General features: G+C 40.2%; 1 protein-coding gene across 1 annotated transcript; it reads right to left on the minus strand.

Moving 5' to 3' along the window:
• Positions 1-1,790: 1,790 nt before the first annotated feature.
• LOC138365627 (zinc finger protein 626-like) lies at positions 1,791-2,612 on the minus strand. Its single transcript, XM_069326111.1, has one exon. It carries the CDS (start codon positions 2,610-2,612, stop codon positions 1,791-1,793), a length of 822 nt encoding a protein of 273 aa, XP_069182212.1.
• Between the last annotated feature and the right edge of the window lie 21,733 nt (positions 2,613-24,345).

Raw genomic sequence — 24,345 nt, forward strand, 5'->3', positions numbered from 1 at the left:
TGCCCTTGGTTGCTGCTATGCATTGCAAGTGTTGCAATTTAGTGCGCAGTCCTTGCGCATTCCATTGCAGGATCTTTAGAATTCTAGGTTCTTGGAATTTGCTGATAATTCCGTGGTATTCATGGAGTCTGATGAACACGCCATGGAAGTTGCAATTGGTGTATAGGTTCTTAGTGGACCTGAAATTGACTCATCAATGTCGCTTTCCGACGAGCTGGACTCGTCGGAAAGCTGGACTCATCTGCTTTTTATGGGGGTGTCTCCTGCCCTGCTTTCTTGACGGTGTGGATATTACATCTTCGAATTTTTTGAGCTTGTGCTCAATTGTCTTCCGAGTCTCTGTGGTTTGCTTGATTCCATGTGAAGACAGCAGACTTTCGATCAACTCAGTGACCAAAGTTTTGAGCATTGGCCAGAGAGCGTCCAGTTCAGATCTAGTCTGAGGCGCTGGGAGAGCTGGAGAAGCTGGAGAGATTAATGGGCGATGGGTCATCATGGAGTGGCTTGTCCTGTTAGCCTTATTCACGTGATGCCACTCGCCGTCACTTTCGGAACTAGTATCTATTATCGATGATCTTTTCCTACACTGAGCAGCATTGCTGGATCGATTATAAGTCAATTGGAATTCCATGATGGAATTCAAATGATCACTTGTGGAGTGGTCTGGTGAGTGTCGCCCGGGTCATGGGCGGTTCAGGAGTCGGTGTTGAAGTTGACCACCTGGTCGTCCTGGTGGTAGTCTCCGGAGAGGAGGCAGTGAGATTTGCGCTAGTGACTATGATGGGGGCCAGGCCATTGTCTATGTATAATGCGTTTAGTTCATTGACAAAGCGCTGGTTGTCTGGTCCTGCAAGCCTTTCCGCTTGTTTAAGAAGACCAAGGATAATGCCTGCATTACCCTTGCAGGGGGCTGTGAAGGAGTCTGTGGGACCTTGGGTCCACAATGAGAAGGTAATTGGTAAGACCGGAAAGTCTTCTGGTCGACTAGTGAGAGCTAAGGTGGTGGGTTGAAGGCTTGGGGCTCTGGTCGAGGAAGTAGACGAGTTGTTTCTTTTGGCTTCAACCTGGGCCTTGATGATTTCCTGTCTGCGGGGGCAGCGGTAGGAAATTGCGGGGTGATTGCCATCACAGAGCAAGCAGTGATGTCCTATTTGCCTTATTACGGCATTGTATTGCAACATTCATGCATTGATCCTTTTGTTTTAAATTCTTACTTATCATAACTCCCAGACTTCGCAATTCGACTTCGCAATCTCAACACCATCTAGCTCGTATCTTGTAACGCATTACCAAGCCTCAAAACTTTACACTTATCAGCATTAAACTGCATCTGCCAATCCTTTGACCATTTCAAAACCCTATTTAGATCAACTTGAAGTGATAGTGAGTCTTCTTCCGTGTTAATTTCCCTGCCGATTTTTGTATCATCGGCAAATTTGCAAATGTTGCTACTCAAACGTGAATATAAATCATTGATATATATTATAAACAACAGAGGTCCCAGAGGGGGCTTAGAGCCCTAAGGCTCTAAGCCATCTCATTATTCCCAGTTCTGTTAAGCCAGTATGATGACGAGACCACACACTAGAAAATGAAGTGATCACAGAATCATTCCCTTGGGTAACAAGTTCTTTACAGTACAGTAAAGACTTGTTGGAGATTGATATGGTATAAAATTGAGGTACACCCAATTCAAAGTTGTAGTGAAAATGCAGTAATAAAAACACATTGATCTATAACTTTTATTTTAGGTAATATGTTTATTGACACATAAGATGATCCCAAAACATTCAATGAACATCCACTCCATTACACTTGTTGCTTCTAGAAAACTCATCAGATTCATTCTCAAACTTCACTAACATATTTTGTGGAACTGATGCCTCTTCTGCTTCGTGTTGCTCGCTGGGGCACCGATTAACTCTATCATCAGAGTGCACCTTTTCCTGCCTCTTCATATTTGTAAGTTGACTTTTCTCACACTTGTGAGACGTATCACCTGTATTCACTTTTACACGTTTCTTCATATTTCCACAAAAACTGTAACTTTTGCCACAATCAGGACACTTATGAGGTTCATCGTTCATATGTAGTAACATGTGCCGTTTCATATTGTGATGGTTTTTTAATTGTCTTGCACACTCAGGACACTGGTGAAGCTTATCAGAATGTACCAACAGGTGTCGTTTCAACGTTCCAGAGGACTTGAACCTTTTCTCACACTCCGGACACTCGTGAGGCCTATCTTCTGAATGTACTAACAGGTGATTTTTCAAAATTCTAGGGTCCTTGAACCTTTTCCCACACTCAGGACACTCGTGATGCCTATCTTCTGAATGTACTAACATGTGATGTCTCAAAGTTCCATCGTTTTTAAATTTTCTTTCACACTTAGGACACTCGTGAGGCCTATCATCCGAATGTATTAACAGATGGTGTCTCAAACCTATAGGTTTCTTGAATTTCTTCTCGCACTTGGGACACTTGTTTGGATTATTTTTAGAATGTACAAACATGTGCCATGTCAAAGTGCTAAAATCCTTGAATTTTGCTGGGCACTCGGGACACTTGTGGGGCTTATCACCAGTACGAATCATTATTTTAGTTGTCATCTCCAAGTTCATATGAAAGCAGTGTTCCCGTAAGTCCAGGAATTATTTAATCTTGACCAAACTAGAAGATGAGATGGCGAAGTTTCGATCCGTCCAGAACCGTTTTCAAGTCAATTGTCATAAGTGCGTAGAGGGGCAAGCATATATAAGGCAAGAGTGAGATGAGGAGCTGGTAAGAGGGGGTGAAAGTTGTTGTTGTTATAGATTTAGCTACTCAGAACGGAGTGTCAATGTAGCTCAGTACAGGAGGTGAGAGAGAGAGAGAGAGAAGATTAAGCCACCCAAAAGGTGGCTTGGGCATGAATAGCCCATAAGTGGAGGCCCTTTTGAGCCATTTTTAGTATCAATAGATGATACTGGAGATCTGTGGAGGTGCGACTGCACCCTGCGTGACGGGAGATGTCTCCCGTGAGTACAGGAGGTGAAAGGCAAGAGCAACAAGAAATAAGGTGTGGGTTGGATGAGTGCAAGAAAGATGAGAAAGACAAAAAATAAGAGAGGGGTAAAATTATAAGAAGATAAGAATGAAGGTAACTGCAGAAGGCCTATTGGCCCATACGAGGCAGCTTCTATTTATATTCACCCAATCCCACTCATATACATGTCCAACCCACGCTTGAAACAATCGAGCGATTCCACCTTCACTACGTTTCGCGGTAATTGGTTCCCTAAATCAACAACCCTGTTACCGAACCAGTATTTACCGAAGTCTTTCCTAAATATAAATTTATACAATTTATACCCATTGTTTCGTGTTCTTTCATGTGTTGATACTTTTAATAATACCCTATTAATATCCTCTTTGTTATGTCAATTCATCCACTTGTAAACCTCTATCATGTCACCCCTAACTTCGCCTTTCCAGTGAATGCAACTTAAACTTTGTTAATCTTTGAAAGATTTCTAATTTGGGGAATTAACTTAAGTCATCCTTCACTCACCAGACCACTCCACAAGTGATCATTGGAATTTCATCATGGAATTCCAATTGACTTATAATCGATCCAGCAATGCTGCTCAGAGTAGGAAAAGATCATCGATAATGGATACCAGTTCCGAAAGTGACGGCGAGTGGCATCACGTGAATAAGGCTAACAGGACAAGCCACTCCATGACGACCCATCGCCCATTAATCTCTCCAGCTTCTCCAGCTCTCCCAGCGCCTCAGACTAGATCTATGCTTCCAGTCTTCAAAGTGCAGCACACGGAAGGTAAGTCTTCCTACGCTACTGTAGTGGACCTGGAAAAAGAGTACCCCCAGCTCCAGGTCAGAGCAAAACCTAATCTCAAAGGAGAATACATTCTGAGGCCTAAAGACGAGTCGGCCGCTACGATTCTAAAAAATTACGCAAAATGTGAGGAACTGAAACCAGAGGATAAAACAGAGGTACTTCCTTCCCCAGCTCCCAACACTCCTACCATCACTATCTCAGCAGCCGCGCTAGCAAACGTGCTTTCTACAAACGATAACAGCACCACCAACGCTCCTGAAATAGCTACAACCACCAATCAACGACACCTAAACCTACCTAAGGCTGTGAGGCGAAAGACAAAAACGCCCACTACGGAGGTTACGGACTACTCAGACGAGGAAATCATAGTAGGAGCTCCACCGCCGCATCACAAATACGACACCTACACGGTTCAAGACATCCTCATTGAGGCCACGTCACCAAACTCCAACGACAGCACTGCTCAGCCAAAGTCGCAGGCAAAGAAAAAATGGAAAACCTAGAGGTTCTCTAGACTAATCGGATTTTACCAATAATCTAATTTTACCAATAAGGATCTGAAGAACCTTATTGGTAAAAAGAGAGCGTGGTACAAAAGAATTAAGAATGGGGAATTCCAGTTTAGAACAGGAATTCGTACAACTGGTTAGAAATACTAAAAAAGAGATAAGGAAAGCAAAGTTCGCATAGCAGAGCAAGCAAAGACAAATCCTAAAGGGTTTTTCCAGTTATACCGGACAAAGATTAGGGAGAGGATAGGTCCATTAAAAACTGAGACAGGTCAAATAACAAGTGGAGAGATAATGATGAAGAGATGAGTATTTTTAATAAATATTTTATATCTGTATTTACTAAAGAGGAACTTAACAATATGCCTTCAGCCGAACAAGTATATGTGGGTGGGGACGAGGACAGGTTGACTAGTTTAGCAGTTACCAGGGAGGATGTAATTAAACAAATAGTTAAACTCAAACCAAACAAATCCCCAGGGCCCGATGAAGTGCCAGGGTGCTTAAAGAATGCAAAGAGGAGCTTTCCGACCCACTGTCTACCATATTTAATAAATATGGTAGACATATTTATAATATGTCTACCATATTTATTAAATATTTATATATAGATACATATGGTAGACATATTTATAATATGTCTGGGTCGGAAAGCTCCTCTTTGCATTCTTTAAGCACCCTGGCACTTCATCCGGCCCTGGGGATTTGTTTGGTTTGAGTTTAACTATTTGTTTAATTACATCCTCCCTGGCAACTGCTAAACTAGTCAACCTGTCCTCGTCCCCACCCACATAGACTTTTTCAGCTGAAGGCATATTGTTAAGTTCCTCTTTAGTATATACAGATATAAAATATTTATTAAAAATACTACTCATCTCTTCATCTCTATCTGATATTTGACCTGTCTCAGTTTTTAATGGACCTATCCTTTCCCTAATTTTTGTCCGGTATAATTGGAAAAACCCTTTAGGATTTGTTTTTTGCTTGCCCTGCTATGCGAACTTCATAGTTTCTTTTTGCTTTCCTTATCTCATTTTTAGTATTTCTAACTAAATAGTTAGAAAATAGTTGCTGTTGCGAATTCGTTGGAACCAGTGGTTAGAGGTGTTTGTTTGGGTTTAAACTGTTAGTAGATAGTAGTATGGGAATTGATTTGGAGGAAGGAGGTAATAAAAGTATGTGTTCGTGGAAGAAAAGAATTGGCAAAATGATCAGGGAAAGAAAAGGGCCACAAAATAACCATTCACTTAGGGTATATTACACTAACAGTAGAAGTCTAAGAAATAAAATTAACGAATTAAATGCTCTTGTCTGCACAGAAAAAATAGATATTATTGCACTTACCGAAACATGGATGAATGTAGAAAATAGAGAACTATTAGCTGAATATCAAATAAATGGATTTAAACTACTTCACACAGATAGATATATTAGACGAGGAGGGGGAGTAGCCATATATGTTAGGGACAATTTGAAATGTAGTCTCAAAGAGGGAATCAAAACTGAGCCACACACAGAAACTATTTGGATAGAATTAAACGAAAAAGCAAATAATATTATAATAGGAGTTATATATAGGCCACCAAATTTAGACAATGTAAGCAAAGCATCTATGGGATGAAATATCTAGAGCATCTAGATCTAACAGTCTACCTAACAGTCTACCTAACAGTACCTTTATGTCATGGGTGACTTTAATTTTAGTGGAATAAACTGGGTGAACAAAACAGGGAATAGTGAAGCCGAAGATTTTCTAGAATTAATTGACGATTGCTTTCTTACGCAACACATTAAGGAACCAACGCGGGAAAATAATATTTTAGATTTAGTGTTAACTGACAGGGAAACACAAAGTAATGACATCGAAATAGGGAGTGAGCTAATGAACAGTGATCACAAAGTAATCAGAATTAGCATATAATGGAATAGACCTGTAGGAGAAAATTCTGTTAAAGTGCCAGATTTTCGAAAAGCTGATTTTAATAGCCTAAGAAATTTTTTGGGTCAAATAGATTGGAAAGTCTTGGGTATGGGGTGTGGGCCGGTCTTGGAGCGAGACATGAACCAGCGACAGGTGACGTAAAAGGGGGTTTCGATGTGGATTTAATATATAACTTATTTAAGAATATTCTAAACAAAGCACAGGAACGTAATCTACCATACAAGTTGAATTGATCGAATGCTAATGACCCAAAGTGGATAACAAATAATTTAAAGAACCTTATAGGTAAAAAGAGAGCTTGGTAAAAAAGGATTAAGAATGGGGAAGTCAGTTTAGAACAGGAATTCATACAACTGGTTAGAAATGTTGAAAAAGAGATTAGGAAAGCAAAAAGAAACTATGAACTTCGCATAGCAGAGCAAGCAAAGTCAAATCCTAAAGGTTTTTTTCAGTTACATCGAACTAAGACTAGGGAAATCATAGGTTCATTAAAATCTGAGACAGGTCAAATAACGGATAATGACAAGGAGATGAGTAGTATTTTTAACAAATATTTTATATCTGTATTTACTAAAGAAGAACTTAACAATATGCCTTCAGCCGAACAAGTCTATGTGGGGGGGGGGATGAGGACAGGTTGACTAGTTTAGCAGTTACCAGGGAGGATGTAATTAAACAATTAGAAAAACTCAAACCAAACAAATCCCCAGGGCCGGATGAAGTGTTTGCCAGGGTGCTTAAAGAATGCAAAGAGGAGCTTTCCGAGCCACTGTCTACCATATTTAATAAATCAATAGAGTCAGGCAGAGTGCCAGAGTCATGGAGGTAGCTAATGTGGTACCAATTTTTAAGAAAGGAGATAGATCACTTGCGTCAAACTATCGGCCAATTTTTTTTTTTTGAGATATATACAAGAGTTGTTACATTCTTGTACAGCCACTAGTACGCGTAGCGTTTTGGGCAGGTCCCTGGAATACGATCCCCTGCCGCGAAGAATCGTTTTTTCATCCAAGTACACATTTTACTGTTGCGTTAAACAGAGGCTACAGTTAAGGAATTGCACCCAGTAAATCCTCCCCAGCCAGGATACGAACCCATGACATAGCGCTCGCGGAACGCCAGGCGAGTGTCTTACCACTACACCACGGACCCTGTAAATTAGCCTAACGTCTATTGTGGGAAAGTTACTTGAATCAATAATTGCAAATACAATTCGTCTCCATCTTGAAAAACATAAATTAATAAATGAGTCTCAACATGGTTTTACAAATGGCCGTTCATGTTTAACAAATTTGCTAACTTTTTATTCCAGTGTAACATGGGGAGGGTTTCTTGACTTATCTTTCCTCCTTCTCCCCCTCTACCCGTATTCTTACTTTTTATTTCTCTACAAGGGACTCCAAAACTTTTACTAAAGCCGACTCCACGCCACGTGGTCCTAAGACGATTGACCGACTTAGGATTCTACAACCCGTATGACGTGACCTAGGCTATGAGCAATACCCTAGAGTCGCCTCCGCCGCCACCACCAGACCAGTAACACAGAGCAATGATCGAGGTCTGGATCGATCATGCTAATTAATCAACCTTGGGGCTTGATCCCCACTAGTAACCGATGACCTTGGAAACTTAGAGTGTGGAATTAATTACACGGTAAAGATGACTTCCAATTTGGTGTTAGAATCGGCGCCCAATCCAACTCTGCCTCGTGTGGACCACGTGACCAGGACAAGTTCACATAACTTGAACATACACATGGAAATAATACAAATGCAATTTATTAACTAATTAATTTATTAAAAGAAAAACTAAAACCAAAATCTAAAGATGTTCACTCCCTACTTGACCTGAACGGCAATGAGTTGACTATCCCTATAAAAACTCATAAAGCAACTCTACCTTGGGCGACCAGCTCTAGATGTTGGGGGCTGGTCTTGGGAGAGAGGTAAGATGGTTGACCTCTCCCAGTTGATCTGGCGTCTACACTGATCTCTCCTCGTCTCGTCTTCCCCAGACTAGAGCATTGTATTGTTCCGCATCGCTTACCAAGTTACTTAGCCAGGTTTAAGTTATAACAATTAACCTCTGTTGTACTTAATTGATCCAGACTGGTTGAATTATTTTACTGAAGTTAAATTACACAAGCATCTAACGGCAGAGCTGTTCCCGTTCCCCAAAATGGTTATTTGAACTTTGAGAAATAGTGGACATGTCAACTCTGATGACCTATGACCGCCAGTCACTCGCGCCTTACAACTTAGATCTGATTCGTGACGTCACTGATGGTGACTTAACTCAATAAATAGAATACTCTTGATATTGTACCCAGTACTATTATACAATACAATTTTAATACAAAATGAATAAAGGCTAATTTCTCTAAATTACTGAATACTATAGAATGGTTCATTATACGAAGCTATGAACAAGGTGTCGATTATTTTCACCGCGAATTCCCTGGGGTCAGGTCCCGGGTCACCACGCGGGCCCAGCTTCCCATTCTCTTTTGTCGATAAACCACTCTGGATAATTCTTACAACCAGCCTAGTTTGTTACAACCCCCCCCCCCTGCACAAGCACTTAGTAAACCTTGTAAATTTGTTAAAAATCACGAGGTTTAGTATCCAAACCCACAATTCAACTCATGCCACAAACAAAAGCTAACCTAACTAATAAAATTTGACAAATATTTGAGTGTCCAACATCAACATGTTTAAATTCATAAATTTCCCAGCTGTCAACTGACAGCAATCCTCCAACATCAGGAAACATACATCCTATCCCTACTGACATAGCTAAATAACATGTCCCTACTCTACCATCAAAGACTAGCTATTAAACTCTCTTGGCTCTTCACTAGCCAAGTTCATGTGTCCTCTAGAGCCGGCCACACCGTGCTCAAACATAAACATTAAAGTTATATCTTCAGACTGAACTTTCAGTCATCCGGGAGCGTACTACTGAACTATCAAGTTCACATCCGTGTACTAACCACTCCCCACTCAATGTCAACCTTGACATGCTAAGGAACACACCTAACGTTTATTACATGTATCTAAAAATAAAAAAAAAAATCCTATACTATATCACAGATTTCAGCTGACTGTACAGCCAAGTGTCCTCACTCACTAGAAGTGTCAATGTTTATATTGGTCCGCCTCTCCTGTGTTCAAATATTCTGAAAAAAATAGCACACAACATAATTTTCCATAACCGTTTGTTCTGGGCTGAGACAATTACACAGGGGCTTCGATTTTTATTACTGACCAATTTATAGAGTAAAATTTTCATATATTATGCCAGAATTATTTTAAATCTGTTTTTCAACATTTATAAAGTATTGATTCTAAATCTGTTTTTCAACATTTAAACAGAAGTGTCCAGATATTCTTTACACAGATGGTTAGAGCCAACTTTATCGTTTGTATCAATTGTTCATATTGAGTAATCGAAAAAAAAAATCGATGCTGCTGGATGCTGAATGTAGTCGCTGACGATGACGGTGTCGACCTTGCTTCTTCCCATGTGTAGACATCAATACCTGGTCCTCTTGTACTCCCATCCGGTACTCTTGAATGACGACAGAGTGTAGTAGAGCGGAGTGCCAAGTGACAGCTGTAGAATACTGTTACTTCGGCCATTAATCTTGCTCTCGACAGTCCACACGCCTTCGTATCAATCACAGTTCACACGGCAGTCTTGATGTTAAACTTGACGTCGCAGATGACCACAGCAGAGCAGGACTGGATGTACCAACGGTGTCTCTTAACAGGAGTGGTGTCAGAAGGTCGTAGAGGCGGGTTGCTTGTTTGCAGAACAGGTGAATCTCGTCTTCCATCATTGCTCACGTCATCTCAGGCGTTTCTTGATGTCACCAGGTTACTAGGCCGTAAACACCAACTGTGTACCGCCTCGTACCGCCGACTTTAGGCCAAAGGAGACAATTTTGCGACCTTCTATTGGCGAGTCCCGGTACTCTGTAGGGAAACCGTGCCTTCCACCTGTGACCGCCTTAGTTCTGCTTTCTTGTTGCTTCAGGTGACGTAATCATTAATCTTCCGGCGAAATTCTTGAGTACTGCTACGTGCTTTCCATTTCTTGACCTCTCCTCCAACACTGCTGGAATGGCTGCAGTCTTGATGACGCAGCAGGTGGGTAGTGGTGATCTCGAGACAGCTACCCCGGCGTTGTATGGCACCTCCGGTGACTGCTATAATGTGGACAACTCGCTGGCCCTGACAACCTCGTTAGTGACGTGAGGCGTCGGCCTGGTGACTCTTGGACAGTCACTCATCCCCAAAGTAACTGATGTATGAGTTACTGGGTCTGGTGGGGGGAGGTCTTTGTGTAACGTGCCTCCCCCCTCGGTCTTTACAGACAAGGGTTCACGTGTGGCTGGAACAACTGGGTCGGTGTACCAATCAGACCTGGGAACAGACAGACACAACACAGCGGAAGCATAGATATACTCTTGGTTTGGTGGAAGTGGAACCCCAGAGCACGGTAAAAGTTGCTACCCGAGTTAAGTATAGAGATAGTACACCTCATTGCCTTTACAGGAAAATCTAATGAATACTAAATTATACTAACCAAGGAAGTTACTTTACTGTATAGCGCGAGATCTCGTCACCATAGGGTGGCGAGACTGCACCTGACTACTGATAAGCGATGACAGAGGGTCATCCTCATCTTCTGACTCGTCGGTGAAGCCATGAGTCAGCACTGCTGAGTCAGGAACTAGACCCGCTGAAGGCAGTTCTAATTCCTCTCTAGCATGATATTGTTTCAATTTATTTACATGAATTGTCCTTTCCACCTGGTCCTCGAACACTCCTTTTATAACAAGATTAACCGGCCCCGCCCTTTTAATTACTCTATATGGTCCTCGCCACCTCGGAGCTAGTTTCCTGCTCTGATTGGCGGGCGCAGCCTCATTCACTCTCAATACGAGGCTTCCTTCCGTCAACTCAAGAGGTCGCACTTTCTTGTCATAAAAATGAGCATACCGAGTCCGTGCCTTCTTGGACGCTTCAGCTGCAATATTCCATGCATTTCTCATTTTTCCAAGGACCTCTGAAGGATAGTCCTCCCCGTATGCAACATTATGTCTGTTAAGCAGACCTGAGGGGAAATTGCATGAATTATCAGTAAACAAATGAAGTGGTTGGGTGTTAATTGATTGGTGGATGGCAGTATTCAAGGCGAACTGAACATAGGGTAGGTGTTCATCCCAGGTGTTTGCGTCATGTTCAGCAAGGATTGCAAGCATATCCTTGACTGAACGATTAGTCCATTCCGTCATTCCGTTTGCTTGTGGGTGGTAGGCTGTTGTAAAAGCCGAAGTTGTCTCTAAAATCTTACAAACTTCTCTAAATATATTCCCATTGAATTCTTGACCCCGGTCAGAGACTAAAACTTTAGGAGGTCCGAATACAGTAACGAACCTACGCAAGAACGCATCTGCAACCGTACGAGAATCCTTCTGAGGTAATGCAACTAGTGTAGTGTATCTAGACAGATGGTCAACTAGCACCAACACGTATCTGTTACCTGAATGACTGTGGTGTAAATCAATCAAATCGGCCCCCACACGATCTAACGGCTCAGGAATTTCAGGAAATTCCTGAAGTGGGGCTTGTACCTTAATGGTGCCTTTCCTCCTCTGGCAACGAGGGCACGACTTCACGAAATTGATTACCTCAGAAAGTAATCCTGGAAAATAAAATAGAGACTTTGCTTTTAAGTGCGTTTTAAAGATCCCCGGATGCCCTGCAATTTTTGAAGCATGCGCAAGCTTTAATGCTGATGACCGCAACGCGTCCGGAATAACTAGTTGAAATACTGCCCTATCATTCTGGCTATTAACATAATACAGGACGCCCTGTTTCATTTCAAAATCATGAATAGGCAACTTCTTTTTCTTCTTCGGGTATTTTCCTCCCTCTAAATACTCAATAATCTCTTTCCATCTAGGCTCGCTCATCTGGTATTCTCTCATTTTATCTGATGGAATGGTTTCAATATTTTCCTTAACTTGAACTGCCGCTATATTTCTACTTAGCGTATCTGGCACAACATGGGCTGGACCAGGCTAGTACAAAATCTGGAATGAGTGGGCCGAAAGTTCGTGAGACCAGCATGACATTCGTGGACATTTCGTTCGCTTTTTAAATATGTGTGTTAATGCTCTATGGTCTGTGTAGATTACAAAATGCCGCTGAAATAGGTAAGGCTCGAAATACCTAACTGATTCTACTACTGCCAGTGCCTCCCGATCCGTAGCTGAATAACGAACTTCAGGTCCCTTGACCTTCCTACTGAAATCGGCTACCGGATGGGGTAAATTATCCGCATCTCGCTGAATTAAGCACCCGCCAATAGCAATACCGCTGGCGTCAGTGTGCACTTCCCACTCTTTCTCAAAATCAGGAATAACCAATACCGGTGTCGTGATTAGTTGGTCTTTCAGTTTGCGATAGGCCTCGTCATGTTCAGATTTCCACACAAACTTCGCATTTTTCTTTGTCAGATCAGTCAGGGGTGCTGAAATGCCAGCGAAACCTTCAATATGACGACGAAAATATCCGGCCGCCCCCAAAAACCTACGCACGTCCTTTGCTGTCCTTGGAGTAGGCATGTCAGCAATGGCGCGGCAAGAATCTGGGTCAGGTCGGATACCGTCTGGGCACACCTGGAACCCCAGAAATTTGAATTTCTGAGCCGCCAGGGTGCACTTCTGAACATTCAGCCTGAAACCTGCCTGATCTAACAACTTCAACGTCTCAGTCAAGTCCCGTAGGTGTTCCTCAAACGTCCTGGAATATATCACAACATCATCCAGGTACGCTAAAGAATGCCTACCCAGTACCGGACTAAGGATAAAGTTGATGGCCCTCTGAAACGACGAAGGCGCTGTCTTTAAACCAAACGGCATCCTACGGAATTGATAAGTGTGCCTACCATCCGAGAATGCTGTTTTTTTCCCTATCTTGTTCTGCCACCGGAATCGTCCAATACGCCGATTTTGCGTCAAGAGTTGAGAAATACTTAGCCGCACCAAATTGATCTATTATCTCCTGTATTCGGGGCAACGGATACACATCACCCTTAGTTAATTCGTTCACCTTCCGGTAGTCAACACAGAAACGATAACTACCGTCCGGTTTCCGAACTAGCACAACAGGAGAGAGCCATGGTGACGTACTAGGCTCTATCACGCCCTGTCTCAACATTTTCTGCCACTCCTCCCTGATAGCGTTCTTCGCTTGTTCCGGCAACCTCCACTGTCTTGTGTACACAGGCAAATGATCACCAGTTGGAATGGTGTGCTCGATCTTATCAAGGAGACCAATCTGGTCATCCTCTGTCGCAAACAAAACTCAATAAATAGAATACTCTTGATATTGTACCCAGTACTATTATACTATACAATTTTGATACAAAATGAATAAAGGCTAATTTCTCTAAATTGCTGAATACTATAGAATGGTTCATTATACGAAGCTATGAACAAGGCGTCGATTATTTTCACCGCGAATTCCCTGGGGTCAGGTCCCGGGTCACCACGCGGGCCCAGCTTCCCATTCTCTTTTGTCGATAAACCACTCTGGATAATTCTTACAACCAGCCTAGTTTGTTACACCAGCATAGTTGAGGCAGTTGATAGTGGTAAGGATTGTGATGTTGTGTACCTTGACTTTAGCAAAGCTTTTGATACAGTGCCACATGAAAGATTAATTAAAAAAATAGAAGCTCATGGTATTGGGGGTGCTATATTAAGCACCCCCATGGATTATCCATCTATAGATATAGATGGATTAGGGCATGGCTATTCCAAAGGAAACAGAGTTAGTATAAATGGGGTTAAGTAAGAGTGGGATAATGTTGTAAGTGGAGTACCTCAGGGCTCTGTCCTGGGAACTCTGTTGTTTATAATATATATAAATGATTTAGATTCAGGTTTGAGTAGCAACATTTGCAAATTTGCCGATGATACGAAAATCGGTAGGGAAATTAATTCGGAGGAGGACTCACTATCACTTCAAGTTGATCTGGATAGGGTTTTGAAATGGTCAAAGGATTGGCAAATGCAGTTTAATGCTGATAAATGTAAAGTTCTGAGGCTAGGTAATGATGATAGAGTTACAAGATACGAGCTAGATGGTGTTGAGATTGCGAAAGGGATCTGGGAGTTATGATTAGTAAGAATTTAAAACAAAAGGATCAATGCATGAATGTTCGTAATAAGGCGAATAGGACACTGGATTTATTAATCGAAGCGTTAGTAACAAGACACCTGGTGTGGTTCTTAAGCTATATCTTGCTCTGGTTAGGCCCCATTTAGATTATGCAGTTCAGTTTTGGTCGCTGTATTATATGTTGTTGTTTGTTAAAGATTTAGCTATTCAGGACGGAGTGTCCATGTAGCACGGGCTATGGTGAGCCTGTAACCCGTATTATAGAATGGATATAAATTCACTTGAACGTGTCCAGCGTAGGATGACTAAGTTAATTCCCCAAATTAGAAATCTTTCATATGAAGAAAGATTAACAAAGCTTAAGTTGCATTCACTGGAAAGGCGAAGAGTTAGGGGTGACATGATAGAGGTTTACAAGTGGATGAAGGACATAACAGGGGGGATATTAATAAGGTATTAAAAATATCAACACAAGACAGAACACGAAACAATGGGTATAAATTGGATAAGTTTAGATTTAGGAAAGACTTGGGTAAATACTGGTTCAGTAACAGGGTTGTTGATTTGTGGAACCAATTGCCGCGTAATGTGGTGGAGGTGGGGTCCCTCGATTGTTTCAAGCGCGGGTTGGACAAGTATATGAGTGGGATTGGGTGGTTATAGATAGGCGCTGCCTCGTATGGGCCAATAGGCCTTCTGCTGTTACATTTGTTCTTATAAGAACATAAGAACAAAGGTAACTGCAGAAGGCCTATTGGCCCATACGTGGCAGCTCCTATTCTATAACCACCCAATCCCACTCATATACTTGTCCAACCCGTGCTTGAAACAATCGAGGGACCCCACCTCCACAATGTTACGCGGCAATTGGTTCCACAAATCAACAACCCTGTTACTGAACCAGTATTTACCCAAGTCTTTCCTAAATCTAAACTTATCCAATTTATATCCATTGTTTCGTGTTCTGTCCCGTGTTGACACCTTCAACACCCCATTAATATCCCCCCGGTTATGTCCATTCATCCACTTGTAAACCTCTATCATGTCACCCCTAACTCTTCGCCTTTCCAGTGAATGCAACTTAAGCTTTGTTAATCTTTCTTCATATGAAAGATTTCTAATTTGGGGAATTAACTTAGTCATCCTACGCTGGACACGTTCAAGTGAATTTATATCCATTCTATAATATGGCGACCAAAACTGAACTGCATAATCTAAATGGGGCCTAACTAGAGCAAGATATAGCTTGAGAACCACACCAGGTGTCTTGTTACTAACGCTGCGATTAATAAATCCAAGTGTCCGATTTGCCTTATTACGAACATTTATGCATTGATCCTTTTGTTTTAAATTCTTACTAATCATAACTCCCAGATCCCTTTCGCAATCCGACTTCGCAATCACAACACCATCTAGCTCGTATCTTGTAACTCTATCATCATTACCTAACCTCAGAACTTTACATTTATCAGCATTAAACTGCATCTGCCAATCCTTTGACCATTTCAAAACCCTATCTAGATCAACTTGAAGTGATAGTGAGTCCTCCTCCGAATTAATTTCCCTACCGATTTTCGTATCATCGGCAAATTTGCAAATGTTGCTACTCAAACCTGAATCTAAATCATTTATATATATTATAAACAACAGAGGTCCCAGGACAGAGCCTTGAGGCACTCCACTTACAACATTTTCCCACTCTGACTTGATTCCATTTATACTAACTCTCTGTTTCCTTTGGTATAGCCATGCCCTAATCCAGCTTAATATAGCACCCCCAATACCATGAGACTCTATTTTTTTAATCAGTCTTTCATGTGGCACTGTATCAAAAGCTTTGCTAAAGTCAAGGTATACAACATCGCAATCCTTACCACTATCAACTGCCTCAACAATGCTAGAATAAAAAGATAACAAATTTGTTAAACATGAACGGCCATTTATAAAACCATGTTGAGACTCAATTATTAATTTATGTTTTTCAAGATGAAGACGAATTTTATTTGCTATTATAGATTCGAGTAACTTTCCCACAATAGACGTTAGGCTAATTGGTCGATAGTTAGACGCAAGTGATCTATCTCCTTTCTTAAAAACTGGTATCACATTAGCAACTTTCCAAAACTCTGGCACTCTGCCTGACTCTATTGATTTATTAAATATGGTTGACAGTGGGTCACAAAGCTCCTCTTTGCATTCTTTAAGCACCCTAGCAAACACTTCATCCGGCCCTGGGGATTTGTTTGGTTTGAGTTTTACTATTTGTTTAAGAACATCCTCCCTGGTAACTGCTAAACTCGTCAACCTGTCCTCGTCCCCACCCACATAGACTTGTTCGGCTGAAGGCATATTGTTAAGTTCCTCTTTAGTAAATACAGATACAAAATATTTATTAAAAATACTACTCATCTCTTCATCACTATCTGTTATTTGACATGTCTCAGTTTTTAATGGACCTATCCTTTCCCTAGTCTTAGTACGATATAACTGAAAAAACCCTTTAGGATTTGTCTTTGCTTGCCCTGCTATGCGAACTTCATAGTTTCTTTTTGCTTTCCTTATCTCTTTTTTAACATTTCTAACCAGTTGTACGAATTCCTGTTCTAAAGTGACCTCCCCATTTTTAATCCTTTTGTACCAAGCTCTCTTTTTACCTATAAGGTTCTTCAAATTCTTTGTTATCCACTTTGGGTCATTAGTATACGATCTATTCAATTTGTATGGTATACTACGTTCCTGTGCTTTGTTTAGAATATTCTTAAATAAGTTATATATTGAATCCACATCGAAATCCCCATTTAAGTCACCTATCGCTGGGTTCATGTCTCGCTCCAAGACCGGCCCACACCCCATACCCAAGCCTTTCCAATCAATTTGACCCAAAAAATTTCTTAGGCTATTAAAATCAGCTTTTCGAAAATCTGGCACTTTAACAGAATTTTCTCCTACTGGTCTATTCCATTCTATGCTAAATCTGATTTCTTTGTGATCACTGCTCCCTAGCTCACTCCCTATTTCGATGTCATTAATTTGCGTTTCCCTGTTAGTTAACACTAAATCTAAAATATTATTTTCCCGTGTTGGTTCCTTAATGTGTTGCGTAAGAAAGCAATCGTCAATTAATTCTAGAAAATCTTCTGCTTCACTATTCCCTGTTTTGTTCAACCAGTTTATTCCGCTAAAATTAAAGTCACCCATGACATAAATACTGTTAGATCTAGATGCTCTAGATATTTCATCCCATAGATGCTTTGCTTCCATTCTGTCTAAATTTGGTGGCCTATATATTACTCCTATTATAATATTATTAGCTTTTTCGTTTAATTCAATCCAAATAGTTTCTGTGTGTGGCTCTGTTTTGATTCCCTCTTTGAGACTACATTTCAAATTGTCCCTAACATATATGGCTACTCCACCTCCTCGTCTAATATATCTATCTGTGTGAAATAGTTTAAATCCATATATTTGATATTCAGCTAATAGTTCTCTATTTTCTACATTCATCCACGTTTCGGTAAGTGCAATAATATCTATTTTTTCTGTGCAGACAAGAGCATTTAATTCGTTAATTTTATTTCTTAGACTTCTACTGTTAGTGTAATATACCCTAAGTGAATTGTTATTTTGCAGACCTTCTCTTTCCCTGATCGTTTTGCCAATTCCTTTCTCCCACAAACACATACTTTTATTACCTCCTTCCTCCAAATCAATTCCCATACCTCTATCTACTAACAGTTTAAACCCAAACAAACACCTCTAACCACTTCTTCTAGCGAGTTCGCAACAGCAACAACCCCAGCTCTCGATAGATGCACCCCATCACGAGCATACATTTCATTTCTTCCATAGAAGTGTTCCCAGTTGTCTATGAAAGATATTGCATTTGATTTGCAATATCTTTCCAGCCGGCAATTGACACCAAGTGCCCTCGATATCCATTCATTTCCCACTCCCTTTCTTGGAAGAATGCCACATATGATCGGGATTCCTCCCTTGCTCCTAACTAACTCTATGGCTGTTTTATACCTCTGAATCAGTTCCTCACTCCTGACTCGACCAACATCATTTCCTCCCACGCTAATGCAAATAATGGGATTGTTCCCATTACCAGCCATAATATCATTCATGTTGTTTATAATATCACCAATGCCAGCTCCGGGATAGCAAACCCTTAACCTGTTCCCCCTATCTCTAGCACAAAACGTTCTATCCAAATACCTTATCTGGGAATCTCCCACAACTAATGTTTGCTTAGGTACTTCCTTTACTTTCTGAGGGGCCTGCGCTTCCTTTCTCTTCGTTGCTTTCCCTTTTGCGCGATCCACAGTCTCTCCACAGCACTCGTCCTCCAAAACGTCAAATGAATTTGAAGTTGCTATGGCGTTTGAAGGCGGCTTTATCAAAGTCTTCTTAAGGCCCCTGTCTTTCGCAACTCTCCAAGACGAGGTCCCTTTACTGCTGGTCTCCTCCTTCGTTACTTCTCGTTGTTTTTTAAGCTGACGCACCTCCTCCCGCAGAGAGTCCAACTCTGTCCTCAGGGCTCCCACTAGAGTCACCAGGTCCTTCACTACAACTTCCATATTGCTATGATAATATAACAACACTCAGGAGCTCCGGTTAACACAACCTCTCACTGTGACTTCACCTGACCGACTGACCGACTTATGTTCTTATGTAACTAATTGTACGAATTCCTGTTCTATCCAGACTTCCCCATTCTTAATCCTTTTGTACTACACTCTCTTTTTACCTATAAGGTTCTTCAGATCCTTTGTTATCCACTGTGGATCATTATTATCCACTTGAAAAACATAAATTAATAATTGAGTCGCAACATGGTTTTATAAATGGCCGTTCATGTTTAACAAATTTGTTATCTTTTTATTCTAGCATTGTTGAGGCAGTTGATAGTGGTAAGGATTGCGATGTTGTATACCTTGACTTTAGCAAAGCTTTTGATACAGTGCCACATGAAAGACTGATTAAAAAAATAGAGTCTCATGGTATTGGGGGTGCTATATTAAGCTGGATTAGGGCATGGCTATACCAAAGGAAACAGAGAGTTAGTATAAATGGAATCAAGTCAGAGTGGGAAAATGTTGTAAGTGGAGTGCCTCAAGGCTCTGTCCTGGGACCTCTGTTGTTTATAATATATATAAATGATTTAGATTCAGGTTTGAGTAGCAACATTTGCAAATTTGCCGATGATACGAAAATCGGTAGGGAAATTAATTCGGAGGAGGACTCACTATCACTTCAAGTTGATCTAGATAGGGTTTTGAAATGGTCAAAGGATTGGCAGATGCAGTTTAATGCTGATAAATGTAAAGTTCTGAGGTTAGGTAATGATGATAGAGTTACAAGATACGAGCTAGATGGTGTTGTGATTGCGAAGTCGGATTGCGAAAGGGATCTGGGAGTTATGATTAGTAAGAATTTAAAACAAAAGGATCAATGCATAAATGTTCGTAATAAGGCAAATCGGACACTTGGATTTATTAATCGCAGCGTTAGTAACAAGACACCTGGTGTGGTTCTCAAGCTATATCTTGCTCTAGTTAGGCCCCATTTAGATTATGCAGTTCAGTTTTGGTCGCCATATTATAGAATGGATATAAATTCGCTTGAGCGTGTCCAGCGTGGGATGACTAAGTTAATTCCCCAAATTAGAAATCTTTCATATGAAGAAAGATTAACAAAGCTTAAGTTGCATTCACTGGAAAGGCGAAGAGTTAGGGGCGACATGATAGAGGTTTACAAGTGGGTGAATGGACATAACAAGGGGGATATTAATAGGGTATTAAAAGTATCAACACAGGACAGAACACGAAACAATGGGTATAAATTGGATAAGTTTAGATTTAGGAAAGACTTGGGTAAATACTGGTTCAGTAACAGGGTTGTAGATTTGTGGAACCAATTGCCGCGTAACGTGGTGGAGGTGGGGTCCCTCGATTGTTTCAAGCGCGGGTTGGACAAGTATATGAGTGGGATTGGGTGGTTATAGAATAGGAGCTGCCTCGTATGGGCCAATAGGCCTTCTGCAGTTACCTTTGTTCTTATGTTCTTATGTTCTTATTATTCGATCTATTCAATTTATATGGTATAGTACATTCCTGGGCTTTGGTCAGAATATTTTTAAATAGGTTATTTTTTGAATCCACACCGAAAAACCCTTTTACGTCACCTATCGCTGGGTTCACGTCTAGCTCCAATACCGGCCCACAACCCATACCCAAGACTTTCCAATCTATTTGACCCAAAAAATTTCTTAGGCTATTAAAATCAGCTTTTCTAAAATCAGGCACTTTAACAGAATTCCTACAGATCTCTCCTACAGATCTATTTTATTGAATGCTAAATCTGATTTCTTTATGATCACTGTTCTCTAGCTCACTCCCTATTTCGATGTCCTTAATTTGTGTTTCCCTGTTAGTTAACACTAAATCTAAAATATTATTTACCCGCGTTGGTTCCTTAATGTGTTGTGTAAGAAAGCAATCGTCAAATAATTCTAGAAAATCTTCTGCTTCATTATTCCCTGTTTTGTTCAACCAGTTTATTCCACTAAAATTAAAGTCACCCATGACATAAATACAGTTAGATCTAGATACCCTAGATATTTCATCCCATATATGCTTTGCTTCCATTCTGACTAAATTTGGTGGCCTATATATAACTCCTATTATAATGTATTTGCTATTTCGTTTAATTCTATCCAAATAGTTTCAGTATGTGGCTCAGTTTTGATTCCCTCTTTGAGACTACATTTCAAATTGTCCCTAACATATATGGCTACTCCCCCCTCCTCGTCTAATATATCTATAGGTGTGAAATAGCCCCTGCTATTGCATTGCTCTTCAACAAGTCACTTGAACTCCAAACCTTTCCTGATATCAAAAAAAAATGTGAGAGTTACCCCTGTACATATATGTGGTGATCTCACAGATGTTAACAACTACAGACCTATATCAATCCTGCCTAACTTGTCAAATTTTTTTTAAAAATTAATCTACAAGCAGCTTTACTCTTATCTAGCCAAACACAATATACTTAGCTCTTGCCAATATGGCTTCAGACCGAAAAAAGCACTAACGATGCACTTATTAGTATGCTTAACTTGATTTATACAGCTCTTGATAAAAATGAGTTCCCTGTTGGGTTATTTGTGGACCTGCGTAAGGCTTTTGACACTGTCATCCACCAAAACCTTCTTCTTAAATTACATCATTATGGAGTCAGAGGACACTCCCTGTAATACCTCAAATCCTACCTTACTGACAGGCTTCAGTATGTTTCTGTGAATAATTCAATTTCTCCCACCTTACCCATCAACATTGGTGTTCCTCAGGGCAGCATACCTGGCTCCCTCCTCTTTCTCATCTACATTTCTACATCTAATGACCTTCCAAATGCCTCCCAACACCTCAAACCAATTCTATTTACTGACGACACAACCTTCATTTACTCCAGTCCTGACCCCCTTGCTCTAAATGCCACAGTAAATACTGAGCTAAATAAAGTCCATCTTTGGCTAACTGCCAACAAACTCACCCTTAACATTGACAAAACTTTCTATATTCTGTTTGGCAATAAATCCTCTAATCAAAAAAATCTCAAAATAAACAATACCCAAATTTGTAACAAATTAGATGGCAAATTCCTTGGCATTCTCATTGACCACAAGCTGAATTTCCAGGGACACATTCTAAATATATCAAAAAAAGTTTCAAAAACTGTTGGCATTCTTTCTAAGATCAGATATTATGTACCCCGCTCTGCCCTGGTGACTCTCTATTACTCCCTCATCTATCCATATCTCAACTATGGTATTTGTGCTTATGGTTCTACTACCCAAAATCATTTATTTATTTATTTATTTATTTTATTTATTTATATATATACAAGAAGGTACATTGGGTTTGTGAGAATACATTGGATAGTACAGTATTTACATTCTTGTAAAGCCACTAGTACGCACAGCGTTTCGGGCAGGTCCTTAATCTAGCAGATAATTTTAAGTAGGTAATTTCAATCAGAATTGATAAATGATAAAGATACATTACAAGGGAAAAATGAGATTAGAGAGATAAGTAGGTATATTAAAGCACATTGTTATATTAAAGCTCTGATTGATTACATTGACAGCTTGATTAGTAATTTAAACAAGGTTAATAGACACCATACAGCAGATTGACAGCACATATAAGACAGCAATGATCATAATGGTAAAGATGTTCAGATTGGGTACATAAAGATTGGGAGACTGGGTAGCAAAAGATACAGATAAACAAGATTTATAAACACCATACAACAGATTGGCAGCACATATAAGAAAACAGCAATGATCACAATGGTAAAGATGTTCAAATTGGGAACATAAAGGTTGGGAGATTGGGTAGCAATTGATACAGTGCAATTTTAAGGCAAAAAGTGAAAAACTATGAAGATGAAATTAGGTACTTTTTAGTATTGATTTTGAATGATGTAAAAGTTGGACAGCTTTTCAATTCAGTAGGGAGTGAGTTATATAAACTGGGTCCCTTTATTTGCATAGAGTGTTTACACAGATTAAGTTTAACTCTGGGGATATCAAAGAGATATTTATTTCTGGTGTGGTGATAATGGGTCCTATTACATCTGTCCAAGAAGAGTTTCAGACAAGGATTTGCATTTAAGAACAGGGTTTTGTAAATGTAGTTGACACAAGAGAATTTGTGGAGTGAGATTATGTTTAGTATGTTTAGGGAGTTAAACAAGGGGGCTGTGTGTTGTCTGAAAGCAGAATTTGATATTATTCTGATAGCAGATTTTTGCTGGGTGATGATGGACTTGAGGTGGTTTGCAGTGGTTGAACCCCATGCACAGATACCATAGTTGAGATAGGGATAGATTAGTGCATAATATAGAGAGATGAGAGCAGAGTTAGGTACATAATATCTGATTTTGGAGAGTATACCAACTGTTTTAGAGACTTTCTTAGTTATGTGTTGTATGTGGGTACTGAAGTTGAGTCTCTTGTCTAGGAATATGCCAAGAAACTTTCCATCATTTTTATTGCTAATGTTTACATTGTCAATCTGAAGCTGAATTGCATTTGTAGATTTGCTTCCGAATAGGATGTAGTAGGTCTTTTCTATGTTAAGTGTTAGTTTGTTGGTTGACATCCATAAGTGGACTATTTTTAGTTCATTATTAACAACACCATTTAGTGTATGTGGGTTGGGGTTGGAGTAGATGAGGGTAGTATCATCAGCAAACAAAATAGGTTTCAGAATGTTAGAGACATTAGGCAGATCATTAATGTATATAAGAAAAAGAAGAGGTCCCAAGATGCTGCCCTGTGGCACTCCAACAGTTATTGGTAGAATGGGAGAGATTATATTATTGATGGCTACACATTGGTGTCTATCACTAAGATAGGATTGGATATAGTCCAGTGCATGGCCTCGGATTCCATAATGATGGAGTTTACTTAAGAGGTAATCGTGATTAATAGTATCAAAGGCCTTTCTCAGGTCAATGAAGAGTCCAATTGGAAACTCATTTTTGTCTAGAGCTGAGTAAATTATATCAAGGAGACTAATAATTGCATCGTTGGTACTCTTTTGAGAGCGGAATCCAAACTGACAGGGGCTAAGAATGTCGAATTTTACGAGATAGGAGTAGAGCTGTTTGTAGAAAAATTTTCAAATATTTTTGATAGTATGGGTAGGTTCGATATTGGTCTATAGTTGTTTATGTCTGACGGATTACCTCCTTTATGAACTGGCGTTACTCTTGTTTTTTTAAGGATATCAGGGAAGGTATGACACTCAAGGGATTTGTTGAACAGCAGAGCTATAGGTGGCG

Source organism: Procambarus clarkii, chromosome 2 (assembly GCF_040958095.1).
Source record: "Procambarus clarkii isolate CNS0578487 chromosome 2, FALCON_Pclarkii_2.0, whole genome shotgun sequence".
In the NCBI taxonomy this organism is placed as follows: domain Eukaryota; kingdom Metazoa; phylum Arthropoda; class Malacostraca; order Decapoda; family Cambaridae; genus Procambarus; species Procambarus clarkii.

Excerpts from the sequence above, each read along its gene's own strand:
- LOC138365627 (XM_069326111.1), bottom strand. The coding sequence starts at position 2,612 with ATGACAACTAAAATAATGATTCGTACTGGTGATAAGCCCCACAAGTGT.